A 19,366-nucleotide genomic window follows, 5' to 3' on the forward strand; every position below is an offset into this window, starting at 1 on the left:
ATGCATCCCCAAAAAATTTACACGTGAGTTACATTTACCTCCGTAGAACTGCACTTTTTATTTAGTCCATAAAAACTGCACAGAACGAAGCCACATGGGTTGCATGCACTCACCAAGGCCCTAGAGAGGTCATCCAAAATATAATTGTAAGCACTAACCATTCGTAAAAAAATTTATCGCCAGGGGCTGCTTTCGATACATCGTGGCGTAGTAGGAACCAGCACACAGTGCAGACTATATATCTCACGTTAAGGGAAGGATAAGACCATCAGCTGCTTTTAAATTGAAAAATCTGGTCTACGATATGCGCGGATGTAAAGATAGGTGAAGACAGGTGATAGATGTCTGTTCTAGCTTCAAGTAAAGTTCGTTTTCTTTTTTCGTTTTCTCATAGAAGTTCCATCTCTCCATCTCAAAGCGCAAGGGTTAATTCTAGCTTCGAAACGCTAGCTATTTATGACCTATATCCGCCCACATTTTTCTGCAGCCTTTAATGTGATTGAAAATGGCCCTGACGTAACAGTTTGCTGTAGGCAACTTTAAAATCGCCAGAGGTCACAGTAACGCCATTTTAAAACAAGGCTGTATATCGAGGTTTATGCCTCACAGACAGCGTCGTAGAGATAAACTACCTCATCGAACGTGGGCCTCGTTGCGTGATATGGTAAATTATTAGAAATTAAGAAAATATGTCACACTCTGCATATATTTAGTACATGTTGCAGCAGATATAACGAGATATGCTAAGCAACGTTCTTAAGCACCTGGAAAAACGCATTGATGAGAGCCGTTATTAATATACAGGGCGGGAAAAGAAAGTTTCGGACGAATACCGGTCGAACTTGCCTGACGAGAAAACGAACTGCTGTTGGCCGTCGAAACGAAGCAGCTTAACCTCTATCCGCAATCGATAATGAGCACGAAATACGCTACGTTCTCTTCTTGTGACTGTTTTATTGCTTGTGGCAGCTGCTCGAAGGCGGCGTATACGTGATGACACAAAACGCAAATCCTTTATGTTTTGCTCCTGCAAAACGTTGTTACTGCTTCGTATTGCGGGAATCTATCGTTAAGCACCACTCATGAATCTTTTTACGATGCTGAGTGCGCCGAAACAGGCAATCTTTCGGTGAGTACCAGTATTTCTTTCATGCAAGGTTCTCCGCTTCAAGACCGCAAGATGGTACGAAGCTTGCACCAGACAGAGATGTGAAATCACGATTGCTTCACAGACTGATATACGACAAAGCACTTATCGATACCTCTTCTACCTTTCCCTTTCGCCTGTGACGCAATGCGTGCCACGATTACGTCCTTAATCAAAGTACGCACATGCTGCGTTTATTGTTCTTCCTTGGCTAGCGGCCACCCTGTTGATGCTTGGCGCGTTGAGAGGCGCAAAATTGGTTAATGACGCTCCCTACATGGGCGCAGCATGTGTAAAGTGTTTGTTCTTGCGTTAAGCAAAGGAGGGCGGTGCTGTTAAACAATGACGCCTTCTCTCTCTCTTGCGCAAGACCCGCTTGAGCTCCTAGCTTGTTACCGAACCGCGGCGGAACACGGGAAGGGAGATAAGAGGGAACCGCGCAGCAGCCAAAAAAGCAGAGAACGTCGGTTAGTTTCGTGTCTACACGCCGCGAAGGAAGTGAAGAAGACGAGCTCGACTAAATACAGCGTGTCCGCGGGCGTCACCACTGTTATGCGGGAAAGGTCTGAAGTCACAGCTGTATCTGGCCAGATCGCGATTTTCTCGACAGCGCGCCTCTGAGCAAAGCGGCAGCCCTTGATAGTGGGCGCCGTATGGGAATCGGACACCAGTGCGCCGACTCGGCGAAACCGTTCAGGGGCTGTCCCATCCGGATCGGGCAGGGCGTCGCCTTTCCGAATTGCGTCTTTTTTCCTTCTCCTCCCTTTCCATCGTTTTTTTTTTAACTATTTTTTTGCTTAGTTTTCTTCCATTCTTGGGGATTTTGTTGGCTGAACGTCGTTACAAGATTCTGCTACATGTTGGTGGAACTAAGCCAGCTTGCTAACTGGGAGTTGGAGAAGTCTCAAGCGTCTTTCACAGGATTGAGGCAATTTTTCTGTTCTTGTCCGCCGTCTGTTGTAGGCTGGCGCGACGGCAGTGACTTGAGTGAACTTAAGTGGACGAAGACAGTCGTCAGTACAGTCTTGACCATTGCGGTCAAAGGCGGTTCCTGTGAATGAAGAGTGGGGTATTGATGCGTGCTACAGCACGTGCTGCGCCCTGTACGACTGACGTCGTGACTTCGTGATGTCATAGCATCTGGCTCCAGTTCAAGCTCGTGGCCCGCGCCAGTGACCTTTATTCTTACAAGGTATGTAGCATTGATTGTTTTTTTTTTTTTTTTTGAAACCGCAATGCATGCGCCTTGTTCTTGCAACTGAGCTCTAACTTTCCGGTCTCTCCTCGGCCCATACGCATCTGTACTTTCGTTCGCTCTTACAAACGCTTATGCTTTGACTTTTTCTTGGTTCTGTTTGCCTCTTTGGCTACCTAATTTGCAAAATAAGTAATTTGTTAAGTTGGATAAGTAGCATATATGATGTACCGCTTTTCGAGGCATTTTTACTACTGATAGTTGATTGTATTTAAGGCGTACTCTTCTTTTTTGGCCACATATAAATGCAACTGTAAGGGCTCAGATACCTTTCCGCGGAAAGCGTATGCGTCAAACGCGTAAAACTAAACGGATGGCTGATAATTGCATCAAACTGAGCTGGAATCAGGATTATGGGATATTCGGTGGCTTAGTAGTGTGGACGTGCAGTATCTACACGTCCACAGTGAATCAATCTTTTCCTAAAAAAAGTTAGCGCTGCTTCATATCGTTAACCTTGTTGACCTTCGACCCTAGCTAATGGTGCGGGGTGTATTGATTGGAAATTTTACAGGCAATGGGTGGGGTGTCTGTAGAAATGGTGCAAAAGTTTACGCCCTTTGTTGCTACCGCTTGTAGCTTCGAACGTATGATGCCAAATGTAGGGAGCTATCCTCAGTAACAATGTTAGTATCCGATGACGAATTATTAAATGCAGAAGAGATTCACGCATGCATCATTTTATCCGCATACCTAAGATGCAATAATTTTTGTCGTTTCATCCAAACTACTTGAATCGGTCTCAACGTGATCGAGAACGTGATCTTTCTTCAAAATGAAGAGCAGCCTCGCTTTGCACAAAGCACATACAACGGCAAATGTAGGCTTTTTAATTGGAAGGAAACCGCATGTGAACGACGAGCTTAAGGCATATCAGAGTAAGGAACTCGATTGGGCTGTGTAATCAAGAGTGCAGGCGGAATGTAGAGTCATTAAATTTATGAGCGCGAGCACGGCAGAGTGGGTCGCGCTGTAAAATCAGCGCAGCGTAGCGTGCGCTGGCAGCGACTTCGCGAAAAAGATGCGCGAGGCTAAGACTGTTGGAAGAGAGGATGCGTCCCCTTCCAGTTCATGCTTGCTGTCTGCAACGCGCAGCGATTACTGATAACTTTTCTCGAGCTGTTATCACCTCATGTATATTGTAACCAGAGAACGCAGCAGACTGCCCGGGCAGACTAGGCAAGAAACCGCATTGATGGTAGGGAGTGCATCCGATCATTTAAAAGCCTTAGCCACGCATATCTCGCATGCGTAGTCACTGCCAGCGCACGCTAAGCTGCGCCGATTATACTACAGCGTGGCACGCTTTGAATGTCAATGCTCTTAACTGGGCTAGTTGGTGGACGAATTCAGGCATGGTGCTAGCGCACGAGGAGGACACGCACGGCGGGTAGGCGGACAGGACAAACGCTAGACTTACAACTGAAGTTTATTCCGAAAAAGACGCATTTATATATGTTTTGTTCTTTTCTCCTCTTTTTTTCCCCTCATCCTTAACGTGCTCCGCTGGTGCCGCCTTCGATTGCAGTCGCGTCAGAAGAGATAAAAGCGACTTAAAAACGCCACGTTTACAGAATGCATTGAGAAGATTAAATTCGATCAATCTGAAATGCATATACGCACGTTTACAGAAAGCACTGAGAAGATTAAATCTGAAATGCAAATGCATTTCAGATCTATCGAATTTAATCTTCTCAGTGCATTCTGTAAACGTGGCGTTTTTAAGTCGCTCTTATCACTTCTGACGCGACTGCAATTGTGGAGGCACCAACGGAGCAAGTTAAGGATGAGGAAAAAAAAAGTATAAATGTGTCTTTTTCGGAATAAACTTCAGTTGTAAGTCTAGCGTTTGTCCTTTCCGCCTACCCGCCGTGTGTGTCCTCCTTGAGCGCCTAGCACCATGCCTGAAAACGCTTTGAAGAGTTCCCGCTCAAAATTTCATCTTCTCGTCTCATCATCTTATTGAAGCGGGAAGCGGCCAGCGCGTTCAGTGTCCGCGTGTTAAGTTCACACTTCTGTAACCACAAATGCAGATAGAGTCCAGCTGTTCAAATGAAGGTGGCAGTTACAAGTTAACGCTTTTGTCAAGCCTGGCTTGCTGATATTTCCTTGTGCCTAGCGTAAACACGATCTCAAAAGGATTGTCATTATAGCTGTTCGCTTACCGATACACAGGGCGAAGAAAACGCGTAAGAAGAGTCGGCAGGTGTCCTTCGAAATGTTTACCCTCTGGCAAGTGTTTGTTTAAAGGATGCAGCGTACTGTCAGCAGCAAAAGTTTGCGGGATCTCCAGCACGTGGCGGAGAAACGGAAAACTGCATTGCTGCGCCACCTGCCGAAATCGCACCTGATGATGAGGCTAACGGAAATTGCGTCTGATGCGCGCTTTTTAAAGCCTGTCCTTTCTTCGCTATCAAGCATGCCTCGTCGCTTGCTTCGCAGTGACGTACTTACCGGACTCACGGAAGCCGCCGTGGTGTTGTGTGACATTCACTACCAGTCTACTTTGGCAAGCGCGATGGGCGTAGTTCGTCGGCGCGTTTCGCACATTGCGCCCTGTGAAACTACAGTGACACGGCTAATTAGCGGCAGCAACGAGCGTCAATTGCAGATCCTGGGGAAGCGAGTGACCAGGCATGCTTGATAGCGATGGAACGACAGGGCGTGCGCAAAGCGTGATTCAGACTACGGAATTTCCGTTTACCTCGACATCAGGCGCGATTTCGGCAGATGGCACAGCAATGACGTTTTCCGTATCTCCGCCTCGCGTCTGAGATCCCGCCAACGTTTGCTGCTGACAGTACATCAAGAACGGCACCTTGGATGTTCTTGACGATTTCCGGACATTCGCAGAGAAATCCAGTTTTGAATTACCTGCCTCAGCAAATACTCGACGCGATTATTGTTATACGGGCCATTTTTGTTTTTTCAAATGGGTACTGCCCGCAGAATTTTACGACAATGCATCCCCCCACTCAAATACTATAGCCTTTGGGGTATTGGTGCGAGACATAGTTAATTAGGTCACCGTCCAATTCATTTTACTTTTATCGACAGCAGTTGCATGCAGTGGCTTGGGGCTCATGCAATCTTAAAACGAAACGGTATAGAGTTAATTTTTAAATAAGAAAAAGTAGCCTACACTGTGTTTTCAACACAGCCAAAGCAATGGCATAGTCTGTAGGAGCACATCGCAAATTTGTAGCCGCGAAAATATTGAAATATTTTAAGCTATATGCGAATGCATGCAGACATGAACATGCACAATGCGCAACATCAGAAGGGGGCCAATAGCCACTGAGCCACGTATCTCATAAAGAAGCCCGTGATTTTCTCTGCATTTGTTTGCTGATTAGCAATACGCAAGTATCTCATGTCTGATTTACAGCGCTCTTCTCGCTGAAGGGCTGCTTAACCTTTTTTTACTAACAGCTAATTGAACACCCTTTCTCTCGCCATGCTGCATAACTCTCATTTGCTCTATAGATATTTTGTTTAGTTCGCTTCATTTGGTTTATAAGCATCCTATCTCGGTAATCTCGAGTACATCCCAGACGTTGTCAATTATTTATCCCCCACAATTACTTCTAGTGAGACGTCAGCTTAAGTGTGAACATATTTCTAAGAAGGGGTGCAATGTTATCAATGCATTATGCTCGATTCTTTTTTATTCGAATTTCGCCATAATTGCTCTCTACCGGTGGCTCCGTTAATGTACTATCGGTCTTTTCATCTCGTTTTTTGTTTTTCGTTAACAGGGCAGTGATCGGAATTAAATTCGTGCGACTCCGCGCAGCCATGGCGGTTCCAGATTCCAGAGCTTGCTGGCCTGTGGCCATCTCGGCGGCCATCTACGTCTTTGTCGCCATGATGCTGATCAAGTCGGAGTCCGTCATTTATGTTGGCTTCATGGACATGCTGAACATCAACCGTCAGGATGCCTCTTGGCCTCTCACGCTTGCCATCATCATGTCCCAGCTAGCAGGTATCAACAATGCGCTAACCCCGACTGCTGCGTCAGTACTCCTGTTTCTGAACTGCTCATGTTCTGTACCAGCTTCCATCACCCGGCACGGGCAGTTCCTGCATGCGAACTGAGTTCAGTTGCAAGATAATCAGATGTTATATTTTAATGGCTAGCGTGCTTCGTTCGAGGCCGCTTAAAACGAGAAAAAGAATGCAAACGAGTAGCAACGTGCTATTTACATAAAAGGCAGCATCGTTCTAGCTTTCTATTGGAAACCCAGCAGTTCTTTCAATATGCACACATTACGTAAATAGCGATTCTTTTAGACATGAAAATGGAAAGGATACTTTCGCACACATACAACCTTTCATAAGGTCGCTCGTGTTGTCGTTAATGTTTTCTTTTACGTTGCTTCTCACATCTAATTTCACTGCCGCTAATCAGCCCCTGGTTTTACTTTCTGTAATGTCTAACTTCCGGCACTGTTTTAGAAGCGCTTTCTCCCAGTTTCGTCTTAGAATTGACAGACTGTCACTGAAGTCGGTCTTGTAAATTGAGAGCCCAAGATGCTGCTCCATGAAAACACGGCCTTGCCACTTCAAAGCGCCTTTTGCAGAGCCTTCTAGTTCGCCTTTAGGGAGGATTGTCCAAACCATACTTGTGGTGCTAATGGTATTTAATACACTGCTTGTTTCATCATCATCATCATCAGCCTGACTATACCCACTGCAGGGCGAAGGCCTCTCCCATATTTCTCGTTCATACCTTGTTTCATAGGCTTGTTTCATACCTCACCAGAATTGACAATGAAAAACAAATATTAGGAAACTCCACGTTTCCCCGTAACCGTTCACATTTTTCAGGTCCTGTGTACGGCATACTGGGCGTGTGGATGTCCGAGCGAGCTATGTTGGTGTGCGGTGCTCTACTTTGTGCACTTCCGGTCATGGCCTGCGCGTTGGTTAACAGCCTTGCCCTCGTGGTCTTCCTATACGGCATTCTATACGGTATGACGGCTGCCTCCTTTATGATCTGTGCAGTTATGCCAGAGAAATGCAAAAATTCCAGGATTGTGCTTAAGTTTGTTTAGTTGCAGTGATGCGAAACTATTTCTCTTACTCCTGCGAATTATGTAGCGGCATATTAGTTTATTTTATACCCTTGGCATTTCTAACAGATATTTTGCGATATAAATCAAAGCCAATTCGATACTGGAGGCTCATTGGATGCTCCCTGGCGAGAGCCGCACGACGCAGCTGTGGTGTTTTTGTTAACCTCGCTAACTGGCGTCACATTCCTGCCCAATGAGGGATTCATATTCTTTGTTTTGTTTTGAATTTTTCACGAACTCAAATTTCTAAGGACCACCTTTAACAGAAAATTCAGTTGTCTGCCTCACATAACAGCACTGAAGCAGAAAAAAACAAACAAAAAACTTCCCGACCTCTGAACATGCCAAGAGTCCATTTTTGCGATCACAAGGGTGCTGAGAGGGCATGCCTTCCTCTATGGTGCATGCTCCTGCTCGTAGTGTGGTTGCATAGTGTATGGTTCAGCTAGACCATTGTACAAGAGAAATTAGATCCCGGACACGACTCAGTATTGCACTTTTTATACGTAGCATGCAGAACACCTCTTAAAAGTCAGCTGTCAGCAGCAAATGAACGCCCTCCTGAAAGGAAAAGAACCGCACTTACGCGTGACGCGTGCCTTCATGCTTAAAATGAGACCTCTGCCTTAGTCTGGCAAAACACATCTGCTATTCAATAGTAACAATGAGCCCTTATAGATCAATATTCACCAACAAAGCTCGAATCAACATGTTAAGATCTCTACATATGAAGTCATTTGCCTATAATCGCACAAAAATAAAATCCACACCTAAAAATACAATTATTCTGCAGTCCCTGACCTCACACTCACACAGTTCATGAGAAGACTAATGCCACCAGAATATCTACATTGAGCATACAGTGAAAAATACAGAGGGAAAATAAAATTTTGATACCGACAGAAAACAGCTAGCTACATTGTAACTGCAGTGGTATGAGGGAGATTTCAAGAAATATTGGAGCCCAGCAGTACACATCGATTTTCACAGCAGAACGTTTTGCCATCTCTGTTGCTGTAGAATTAATAGAAAATCAGAAACAGTAGTGCATACGTAGACTCCTTAAGTGCCGTCATAGCCCTTCAGCATAAAAATGGCATCAAACCTCTACCTGTGTACGTTCTAACCAATACGGCAATGAACAAATATAAATCACAAGACAGACAATTCTTCTCTGTCACAACTGATATCGAAACTAAAGGCAAAGAGAGAGCAGACGTGGGCTTTGCTGATGCCTGTGACACGCAAATAAAAAAAGGTAGGTATACCTTTTGAAGATTGCATGATGCTAGTGCACTGGAAATTTAAGAAAAACGGCAGTCAACTTGGAGAAATGAAATATTAAGCTACACGCTTTAAAGCCCATGATAGGAATGAAGTAATGCGCACTCTAGCAACGCTTCAAGGAAGTGATTTTATGCAGTCTTCGCATAGGACACAAGCACTTTGCACATAACTTCGTACTAACGAAAAAGGGCAACCCAATTGTGAAGCATGAAAGGATAAGCCCACAATAAACACCCTTTCCCTTTTGTGTTCACAACGTGAAACACCAAGAGAAAAGTTGTTCTGCAGCGAAGGCATTAATTCAGCATCGATTTTTATTTAATATCCAATTATTGATCGATCTTATATTTCTGGGCTTCTAAGTGCAGCAAATGTCTTAAAACAAAATAAAAAGTTGAATAATTAAGGCTCATATGTACGACGAATAGCCTTTTAACTACGTGTCTGGCGCATAGTAGGCTCAGTTGCTAATGTGTACTAAAACCTAACACAACATATAGCGGTTACTTTTCCCATTCTTGCATACACTGGCAAAAGCCAAGACGCAGCAAAGAAGCCAGAAACAAACCATCATTTTCCTCCGTGCGTCCCTCTTCGCAATGCCTTCACCTCTCTACTGCTAGCTCGTGCACCGAGGCTCACAAGACGGCACTTTCTCATGCAGGCCTCGGCGTAGCGTGCGAAGAGGTGGTTCCCTTCACTGTGGTTGCTCGACATTTCATCTCTTACCGCGGCACCGCCATGGGATTGCTCTTCGTGGTCACCGCGGTGTCTGGCTTCGTGTCCCCACTCATCACCGAAGCCCTTCGCCAGGCGCTCGAGTTCCGGCTCGCCCTGTTGGTGCTCGGAGCCATGCAGCTGACCATGCTTCTGGGCTGCATTTTCGTCGACCGTGTACCGCAGCAGGCACACGCGGTCGACGACAGCCGCGCAGAGGCGGTCGCGGCGCCACCTGCCACGAGTCGATCTCGCCGGAGCAGCTTCCAGGCGGCCTCGTTCGCCTACTCCTGCTCCAAGGACCTCGTCGCGTCTCTCACTATGCCTGAGTGAGCTGTTGTCCGAATGACATTTACAACCATAGGTCTACGATCCCGTGTCCTTTTGATGTGGAGTCGTCGGTGCCGTAACAATGACAACGCGCATTGCTTATGGGATAGCCCGACTAATTGCTTGGTGAGAATGCAGCGGCAACAATCGTCAAATACCAAGGGCCCCTCTTCACCCTCTTCCTGCCTCCTTATTGACGCAAGATCGCATGCTTGATATCAGCAGGATGGGACCCTAACAGTAGTTACTGCTCCAGCCTGCGCCGAGGTTCTCGGGAAAAATTAGCTGTATAATCAGTGTTGCGCGTAAATTACCTATGGCAGTAACGTGTGCATGCATGCTGATTAATGTTCTGATCTCATACAGGTCATGTTAAGAAAGAAATATGCATTTGTTTAGCTGCGAGTGCACACTTGAGAGCACACAGCAATTACTTAGCGTGGAGGACAAGGCTGATTTGAATTGCCGTTACCGGTTCCCCGGAGGCAGGATTTTATTTTTAGTTTTGATTACCTTTCAAATCTGTCACACGTTCCGTGCCGGTCTGGCAGGGGCAAATGAAAAGACACTAGCGTTGACATAAACTTGTTATAGACATCTTATGCACGCAACAAGCCAACCCGATACACAACAATTAAAGGCACATATAAACGACTCTGAAGGTATATCTTAAACCGAGCAAGACGAATAAGAGTTCTACCAGTAGTTTTAGTGTACGGAAGTGTGCCCGCGTTGCTGAGAAAATCTCCAGTGGTTATCTCAGAAAATCTTCCACACACAGAGCACGCGAAAAATTTACTGCAGAGATATGCACATGATGCATTTCAAATCCCTCCAATCAAGCCGTGGTCCCATGAGTGAGGGAGCTTGCGATCGCGTGCCGGAAAAAAAGAATACCGAGATCGCCGGTGGGATGAGAACACACGACCTGCATATTTCGCGTGCGGAGCGATATCGGCTAAGCTACGACATCGAGCTTCATAGGTTATTTTTCTTCTATTTTCTAGTTAATTATCAACATAACAGCGTTATTATTTCACGTTGTTCGAGACCAGAAAAAAAATCTACAGTGCTCCTCTTTATGTCACTGGCTATAGCACATGAAGCAGGGGTCCAAAGCATAAGCTTCTCCGACCTGCATTTGAATGACAGGGGCTGTTCGGGCTGTCTGTTGCCGCAGCAATCGCTTGGGCTAAAGTGGTTACTGCGATGCGCCTATCAAATCTATCAATGTTTGCATAACACTCTCTTCTGTCTGTACGAGGCAATTAGAGTGGCCCAGTTTGAGATGGACATTTTTTTCAGGATGTTGACGGACGAACAAAGGAATGTGAAAATGCAGCTGCTAGGGCGCTTCTGCAAATAAAGGCACCCCCTACGCTGTATTAATGACCCCGCGGGCCATCAGCATTGCGCTCGCATTGATGAGCTTATACGCGTAACAATCCCAAGGCCTTTAAGCGCCTGCATAACCCTGATGTAATTAATGCGACAGCGTTAGGGCCCAGTGTCGCATTCAATTCGGCGCCATCATCGCATTCGGTAGCTGTGGACATGAGCGCAAATTTCTGATTGGTCGACAGTGCCAAGACGTCACAACCACATTATCTCGCGTAGGAATTTCAAATGCTCCCCATTGCTGGAATGTTTTTAATGTAAAATGAAAGTCATATAAAACCGAAAGATTGCCCCCATGTCTCGCACGATTTCGCCGCGAAGAAAAATCTCAAGTATTTTAGTTGAGTGTCAACCCACGACCCTTGCGCTGCAAGCCAGACACGCTACTAACAAAGCCATGCAGCTCCATTTAATTTTTTTTATTGCATGAAAATAGGTTACCATCATATCAATTCACTGAGCTGCATCGTACCCCCTTCGATACATCTGCACTCACCATTGTCATCATATTGGAACTCTGGGGGCATACTCATGCATCGATATAGTATACTGCCAATCAAAGATGTCTTCCTGCTTAACATAATCCGCATGCAAAGGCACACTTCACTTGTTAGATTGATTTCAATTATCGGTGCGATTCGGCACTTCTATACGGTTTGGGAACCTGCAGCAGTTTATATGCATGCCGTATGCGTCAGATAATATCATCTGACTGTATGCTAACACATAAGTGTATACACGCATTGCGCGAAGCGTGCTGGGCTCGTTTTGTCAAAACTCTGCCGCCATACTCCGGTTTGGTAGGAATCTTTCAAGAACGAGTTAAAATTTTACCTGCGAAAACCCTTGGGTGGCGCAGTCATGCGGCGACCACCGCAACTTCATACCTGAAACTTTTTGCCAAGGTAGATATCGCCTCTGCGTTGTATCGCATCATCATCATGCGCGTCTACTTTAAGGACTAGTCAAAAAAGGTGCCGGAAAAACGATTAACGCCTTGCATGGAGTTGAATATAATACTTGTAACGTTTGGTGATTAATTGCGGTGTTTGATTGAGTGATTCGTTGACTGATGAATTACTGAAAAGTGATTCGAGGTTAGTGAATGAAACCAGTGTGGGGTAGACACATAAACAAATAATCTCGTATGCCTTTCGCTGAATTTGAACACATGGAGGGTGGAACTAGGGCGGCAACGTCGTCTGACGTCGTACCAGATGCACTTATTTTGTACGGGGGCTACGCTCGAGCATATATTCCCTGTCGTGATACTGGTGATTGACGAGCAAGGGAGAATTAATAGGACGGATACCGAGAAGGAGGAGAAGAATACTCGGTATAAAGCAGCTAGGAGGGGAAAGAGAAGGCGGAATGACGTGGCAAGAACATTCGTAACGAAAGCGAAGCGCGTAAGTGTGCGAGGAAAGTGAACCTGACCGTCAGCAAGCCGCCGACTATCACAAACGCAGGGCAGAAGTTCAGTTGGTCCGCAAAGCCAAAGATTCCAAGCTGAGGCGTGAGCGTTGTTTAATAATAGGCAAAGAAGCGGAAGGGATCAAAATAGAATCAGAATAGCAACAAATGAGGCAATGAGTACCCACGCTATCGCGTCTACTTATAAGAAGAAAGCTTAAGCGTTTTACAGAATTTTTACAGAGACCCACTGGCTTTTGTCGCGCCGTACCCTTTAGAAAGATGTTAACGTGATCCTAAGTTCTTTTTTTTTTTCAGCGTGTACAGGGCGTGCCGCGCAGGTAGCAGTGTTAGTTATCAGGAGGAGGAAAAGCAGGTAGGTTAAACGGTAGAAGAAAGAGGTTGCTACCCTCCACTAGGGGAAGGCGGTGAGCGGATATAAAAGTGATGGGTAAGAGAGGGATGGGTAAAGTCAGTATAGTTACATCGCAGCCATATTACGTCCCATCACGCCACAGTCATTGATTATCAGTACTATCCACGCAAGCTGGCGGAAGCAGGTGAAAGTTAGAAGGCAGTAGGCAAAAAAAAAAAAAGAAAAGGGATGCCCAACAGAATACACCAGCTGTTATTGGTAAATTTATGTAAAGCGCAAAGAGATACCATAATCAGACAAGAGAGACAGGACAGGGCGTTTCCTTAAAGTACTTAAGGTACTTCCTTAAAGTGCAGAGTCAAGGAAAGAAGTGCTAATCCGAAATTAATTCCAGACTCGATCGGTGGGAATGAAATTTTGCTGCAGTGACTCTCGGCACTTCGTACGTGTATTCGCAGTTTTGTTCAGCCTGCCACTCCCTAAACAACAAGAATCGCACATTAGCACAGTCTTGATTTTAGTTTAAGATGTAGGCCCGATTTCACGTTTTTGAGTTCGCGCATACTTCTTGAAAAGTACTTATGCGCCACTGGCAATTTGCTGCCTTTTACTGCGCAGACCAGCGAGTAGCAGCCAACAGCCGCAGGAATCGGATCCGCTGCTCGCCAAGAGCACAACAAATGCCTGCGTCCGTCTCATGCGCAACCTTCGGTCACTGGCGACCGTCACGTTCGCACACCTCAGCGCTTCGCGGGCAGTGTCCGTTCTTGTGATGGCATCTATCCTGCTGACAGCCGTCGACTTCGGCAAAGACAATGGCCTAGAGGGATACGAAGCCGTGACCCTGGTCACGGCGGTCGCGCTCGGAGATCTGGTGTCCCGCATCGGCACAGGTCTGCTGCTGGACTTCAAGGTAGGTGTCCTTCACAATGATGCCCATCTCCCATGGACACATAGAGGGAGAGAACGGAAGAACTACCGGCTGGAAGATTAAACAGAGCAGTTGGCCACTCTGTGCAGGGAAAAAAAGAACAGATGTAAGAAGGGTAAGATTGAGATTACGGATGGAGTGGGTGACTGAAGGACTCCGGAAGTACAGTCTTCGTCAAAAGTGTAGAGCCCAGGGAGTCTGCTTCTGGGTCACTTTGTGCGGCTTGTATTGCATTTCCAGTGCTGCAAATATTTTGGTGGTAAGATATTTTGTCCTACCCTCTACAATGGAAAAAACCTCTACTAGTGCTATAATTAGCGCCTCTACACGCCTCAGAAGCGGACCCCCCGGGCCCTACACTTTTGACAAAGGCTGTAATTGCAGCTATCAACCCTTTGAGCGAGAGCAACAACCTCACAGAGTTAAGTAGCACTTGGAAATACCTTGGTTTCTGTGTCGCTGGAGGCGCAGTCCTAGAATTTATTTTATTGCAGGAATGCATTTAACAGCTATATTTTCACCTCCCCTTGTTTGCCCACACCATGATGAAATGGCTCTCTCACTAGAGCCATACAAATTCAGGAACAGGTAAACATATTTGGATTCACGCCTAACGTTATATAGAGGCTCCTATAACTAAACTAATGTTATTGAGAAGAAGAGAAAGTACAGCAACCCACAACCCACGGATTGTGAAACGGGAGGCTACCCATAGGTCATGCACACTCGTTCTCTCAAGCTGACTAGAGGGGATCTTTGTGAATGCGCGATACGATGTAATCTGATGACATGAATGCGTTCAGCACTGAGGCAAATATTGAAAGAAAAATATCTTTGTTCTGAATACGCACTGTACCCTCACGAGATGGTCAAGAGACTCCTTGAAAACTGTTATTTTAGAAAGCACGAGGCACCTTTGCTCTTGTTTGAGATCGCAAGGAATTGCAGTAACCGCGTTTGCGTTCTTGGTGTATGACATTTTTCTTCACCTTTTATCTCACCGGCGCGTACATTATCTTCAGTATAGCTGTGCCAATCCTATAGCGTTGTAGCGCCCCTCACTCTACGCTCGGTCGCGGGCCATGGCACATCGCTGGACAAGCAAGAAGTTGGTACGAGTGCGGCTGCACAAGCGGCGCAAATAAAACGTATGTTTAAACCTCAACGCTGATCCTCAGAGCTGATCCTATCCTCGCCTTAGCTCCGACAGCCTCCTCGTTGCGGGTATCTACCAGACTTACGTCGTCTGGAACACGTGACACATAACGATAGCAAAATAAATAAAAATAAAGGTCTGAGCCGAGATGCCTATAATCGGGGACGATTGCCTTCGTTGCACGCTACGTTATCGCTGCTACCGCGTTGGTGCTCACAAGGGGGAGCAAGGGAAAACGCACGCACACACACGCACGCACACACACGCACACACGCACATGCACGCACACACAAACACACATGCACGCACACGCTTGCACACACACACACACGCGCGCACGCACGCACGCACGCACACGCACGCACACATACACATTTCTATGTAAAGTATCATATACCTTTATGGGCTGTTCCTTATTTACGTAGGCAGGTAAACAGAAATTTGAACACGACGTTTGCATTGGGACAGTAGGTCAATCTAGGTGTAGCGTAATTAGGCCGCAAATGTTTTCAGTTAGCAAGCAAAGGAGAAGCAAAAGGCGGAAGACGGGCACGAGCTCTATCTTGCATTGCGGTACTGTCTCTAGTATTTCATTGGCTAGTTCAGTAACTCTTCCCAGCAAATAATTTCTGCATGCTTATTTAGAGGCCGTGAAAATTGCTAGTGTCTGTCTTTTCGATGTTCCCTCTGCAAATGTGAGTGCTATGACCGCTTGCTTTGCTGCTTGTACGCCTCTACTTTGTGCCGCAGCGCTGACTAGTTCTTTGTCCTTGCAAGTTCACCACTGCCGACGTTGTAGCGTCTATGCCTCCGTATCTGGCTGCGTACGTATATACGTTGCTGGAGTTTCCTCCGTGTAGTTCTTCCGGTGCGGCTACCCTGGCTTTTCTTCTTGCTTCATGCATTCTTGGATCCACGTGGCATGGGTTTGGTTTCACCTTGATAAGTTTTCGTAGTTCTTCTCCTATCACTCCTTTGTGTCTTTGCATTCCCATGGAGATGTCCAGTCTAATTAGAAGAGTTATCCTGTTCGTTTTTTTTTTGTTCGAGTGTGTCCACCTGGGCCTGCCTCCGCGCTCCCTCTAGCTCCTTAAATGTGCTACTGCTTCCGAGTGCCATCAGTTTCTGTAGGAGCCATCGGCGGTAGCCTGAGTACTAGATTGCGGGCTTTGCAGATGGGAGTGTTTACTTGTTTTAATTCTGGCTTCTTAAGTTTCTGATACGGTAGATTGAGTGGGTCAAAGAAATAACTCAAGTTACTGATATTCTAGACGAAATTAAGAAGAAATGGGCATGGGCAGGATGTGTAGTTCGATGATAGGATAACCAATTGTCTCTAAGAGTAACCAATTGGATTCCAAGGGAAGGTAAGCAAAGCAGGGGGCGGCGGAATAATAGATGGGTGGATGAGATTAAGAAATTCACAGGGGTCAAATTGATGCAGCTATCACAGGAGGGGGTTAATTGGAAGAAAAAGGGGAGAAACCTTCGCCCTGCAATAAGTATAGGCCGACATGATGATGATGATGATGACGACGACGACGGCTGTAGATTGTAACTCTGCTGATAACCGGACTCTCCACCAGCCTAAGCAAATCCGCCTCCTTAATTCCCTTTCTTCTGCAGCTTATTCCTCCTACCATTCTTGTGACCTGTCCAGTTGTGCTCTTGAGATTTGTAATGGTCTTGTTGCATTTGCCCGTATCTTGTAGTAACGTTCCCATGATCCGTAATTCAGTCTTTTCCTGGATTCGCTTATCATCCAGTACTATACTGAAGGGCACCTCGATTTTGTTTCCAGATTTCTTTACGTAATCTTGCATACTCCGACTTTTCTGTCGAGCATGTTAATCCATGCTCCTCGGGGTAACCATGACTGTTTCCATTGGTTTCTGCAGTGTCTGCTCCTTCTCCCTCAATGAAATGTTTTATCCGTCGGGTGATATCATCTGCAAAAATGACAGTTATGTCAGTTATGTTGTCAGTTACGTCAGTTATGTTGTCAGCCGTGCTATGTTGAATAGCAAAGCTGACACTACTGGACATTGCGGGGTTCCTTTGGCATTTTAAAGTTGTCTGAGCTTGTGTTACCGAACCTATGGTAGCTGTTGTTTCGGTTACTGATGCTTTTACGCATTCGAAGTTCCTGTTTCTGCATACTAAATATTTATTCCGTTAATGGCTGTGGCATGTCCGACATTGTCAAAAAACCCCTTTATTTCAAGGGCTAGGACCATGTTTCCTCCTTTTCGTTATGCGTTGTAAGCACGTCTTTGTTTAATTGGACGAGGTTATCTTGCATTGATAGCTTGCTTTGAAATGAGAAATTGGATTCCGGATATATTCCGTTGCCTTCTATATTGTTTTGAAGCACGTTTCCTATAATTATCTCATAATCTTTTTCCTGGCACGAGGTAGAAAATGTTGGTCTCACGCTGTAACGTTTTCCCTGGCTTGAGCATCATGATTATCGTCGAATGTTTTCTGCCCAGTTCTTGTTTGAGTTCCTTCACTGCTTTGTGTTTCATGTTCCCAACAGTGATGTTGTTTAGGTTGGTCCTTCCCGGTGTTCGGCTTTTCTTGGCTGCTGCTATGGCTGCTTGTACTTCCTCTCTTGTAATATGTTTGTCTCTCTTCTGCTTATTATTTGCCTTGTATGCTCGCTCGATTCTCGAGCATTCTCAAAGTATTTCTCCTTGAGTGCTTCTATCAGTTGATCTCATGTTCGTGGAAAAGCATGCACCAGCTTATCTAGGGTTTTGATACTTTCTAGTTTGGTCTTGGTTAGGTCTATCTTGGTTCTTACGGTGCCCCTCGTTGGGGCCGTGCTTAAAGTTTCCCCGAAGGACTGAGCGAATTGCTCCAAGTTTTTCTTTGCTATACAATCCACATATTCGGCCGCGTTTCTCATGACTAGTGCTATTTTCAGTTTCAGCTTTCTATTATATTCCTCTGTTATCCACCTTACTGCATTTATAGGAAACACAGTGTAAATAAAGCAGAAAAAATGTAGGTAGAAATAATAAAGAAACTAAGATGTTCCAACTTATGATCTCTATTTTTCCTGACATTTTAATTTTCTCGCCATAATGTTTGAAAAACAAGGCTTAAATATATTAGCCTTAGATAGCAATATGTATGTTCAGAAGTGATAGCAAAATTATAAAGTTTTTATCACATCTTTGTTTTCACAGTTCGAATTCATGCACTGATACCGAATATAAGGTTTAGTAAATTTATTTATTTATTTATTTATTTATTTATTTATACATACTGTCAATCCACTGGGGATTTTAACAGGAAGGGCATTTAGTACAAAGCATATCAGGGTGAAAAGGACTACATGGCTAAAAATGTCAGATGCAGAGTGCGTAGTCTTAAAAGTAACTTAAAAGGTGAAACGATGGGAATACAGTGTCACACTTCATTATACAGTTATACAGGGAAGATCACCGACGCCTTGCAAACATGATCACACTGATAGGTTAGGCATGGCCCACATAGCATCACACAGAAACAATATGAACGAAAAATGTAGCACTAAACTTGAAGTCAACTATTTAGGATGACATTTGGAATATGTGATAATGACAGGAGGCGATTTTCAACAAGTTTTGCAAAAGTATCTAGTGATGTACTATTAGTGATGTGATGATGAAGGTTATTCCACTCTTACTGCAAGGGGGAAAAAGGAATATTTCAGGCAGTCAGTGCGGAAAGAATCATTTTTTAGTGTTTGGCTATGTTTATGCCTAGTTGGTCTCGCCTCTGATGTCGTGATGTACTTCGTTTTATCAAGATTAAGTTGGTTATGCAGCAATTGATAAAGCAGCTTAAGACGTGCAAGTTTGGCTCTATTTTCCAGGGTGAGAATATCGGCGTCAATTAGTAGTTGAGTCGGTGAGTTAGTAGCTCCCCCCAAAATTTTTGGGGGGAGCTTTTAAGAAAATTAGGTAAAGTATTTGTGAAATAGTTGGTTTTAGCTGAGTTTATCTTTGATTTGAAGTCTCTATGGCTTCAGCGAGACGATTTCCGAGTCCAGGTGTGCATTTCATCTTCGCTGATTTTCTTAGTCGTTTAACTTTGCGTTTGGAATGAATCACGTCTCGTGTTATTCAAGGGTTGTGTTTTCTGGTTAGTTTTGTTTTCGTCGGTACATAATTCTGAATACAGAAGAAAACAGTACGTTTGAATCTGCACCATAGGGATTCAATATTTGCTGAAGGCTGATTGGACATTTCTTCAAATGCCGTGAATTCATAAATAAGGTGATCGAGG

The 19,366-nt window shown here is 45.1% G+C and overlaps 1 protein-coding gene across 3 annotated transcripts in view; it reads left to right on the plus strand.

Annotated features, from left to right (window-relative positions):
- The first annotated feature begins 1,483 nt into the window (after positions 1 to 1,483).
- Positions 1,484 to 19,366, plus strand: part of LOC146199308 (monocarboxylate transporter 7-like) — a 34,085-nt gene continuing 16,202 nt past the window's right edge. Inside the window, exons 1-5 of one of the 3 annotated variants that reach the window (XM_084594777.1) lie at positions 1,484 to 2,339; positions 6,199 to 6,387; positions 7,233 to 7,376; positions 9,432 to 9,813; positions 13,620 to 13,914. In XM_084594777.1, the coding sequence (XP_084450903.1) occupies positions 6,201 to 6,387; positions 7,233 to 7,376; positions 9,432 to 9,813; positions 13,620 to 13,914 (1,008 nt within the window). In that variant the 5' untranslated portion in view covers positions 1,484 to 2,339; positions 6,199 to 6,200. Of the gene's footprint in view, positions 2,340 to 6,160; positions 6,388 to 7,232; positions 7,377 to 9,431; positions 9,814 to 13,619; positions 13,915 to 19,366 lie in introns of all 3 variants that reach the window. The other 2 variants (XM_084594776.1, XM_084594778.1) reach the window with 2 other exon arrangements.

The sequence above is a fragment of the Amblyomma maculatum genome, chromosome 2, assembly GCF_055883805.1.
Source record: "Amblyomma maculatum isolate TAMU_Amacu chromosome 2, ASM5588380v1, whole genome shotgun sequence".
Lineage (NCBI taxonomy): Eukaryota > Metazoa > Arthropoda > Arachnida > Ixodida > Ixodidae > Amblyomma > Amblyomma maculatum.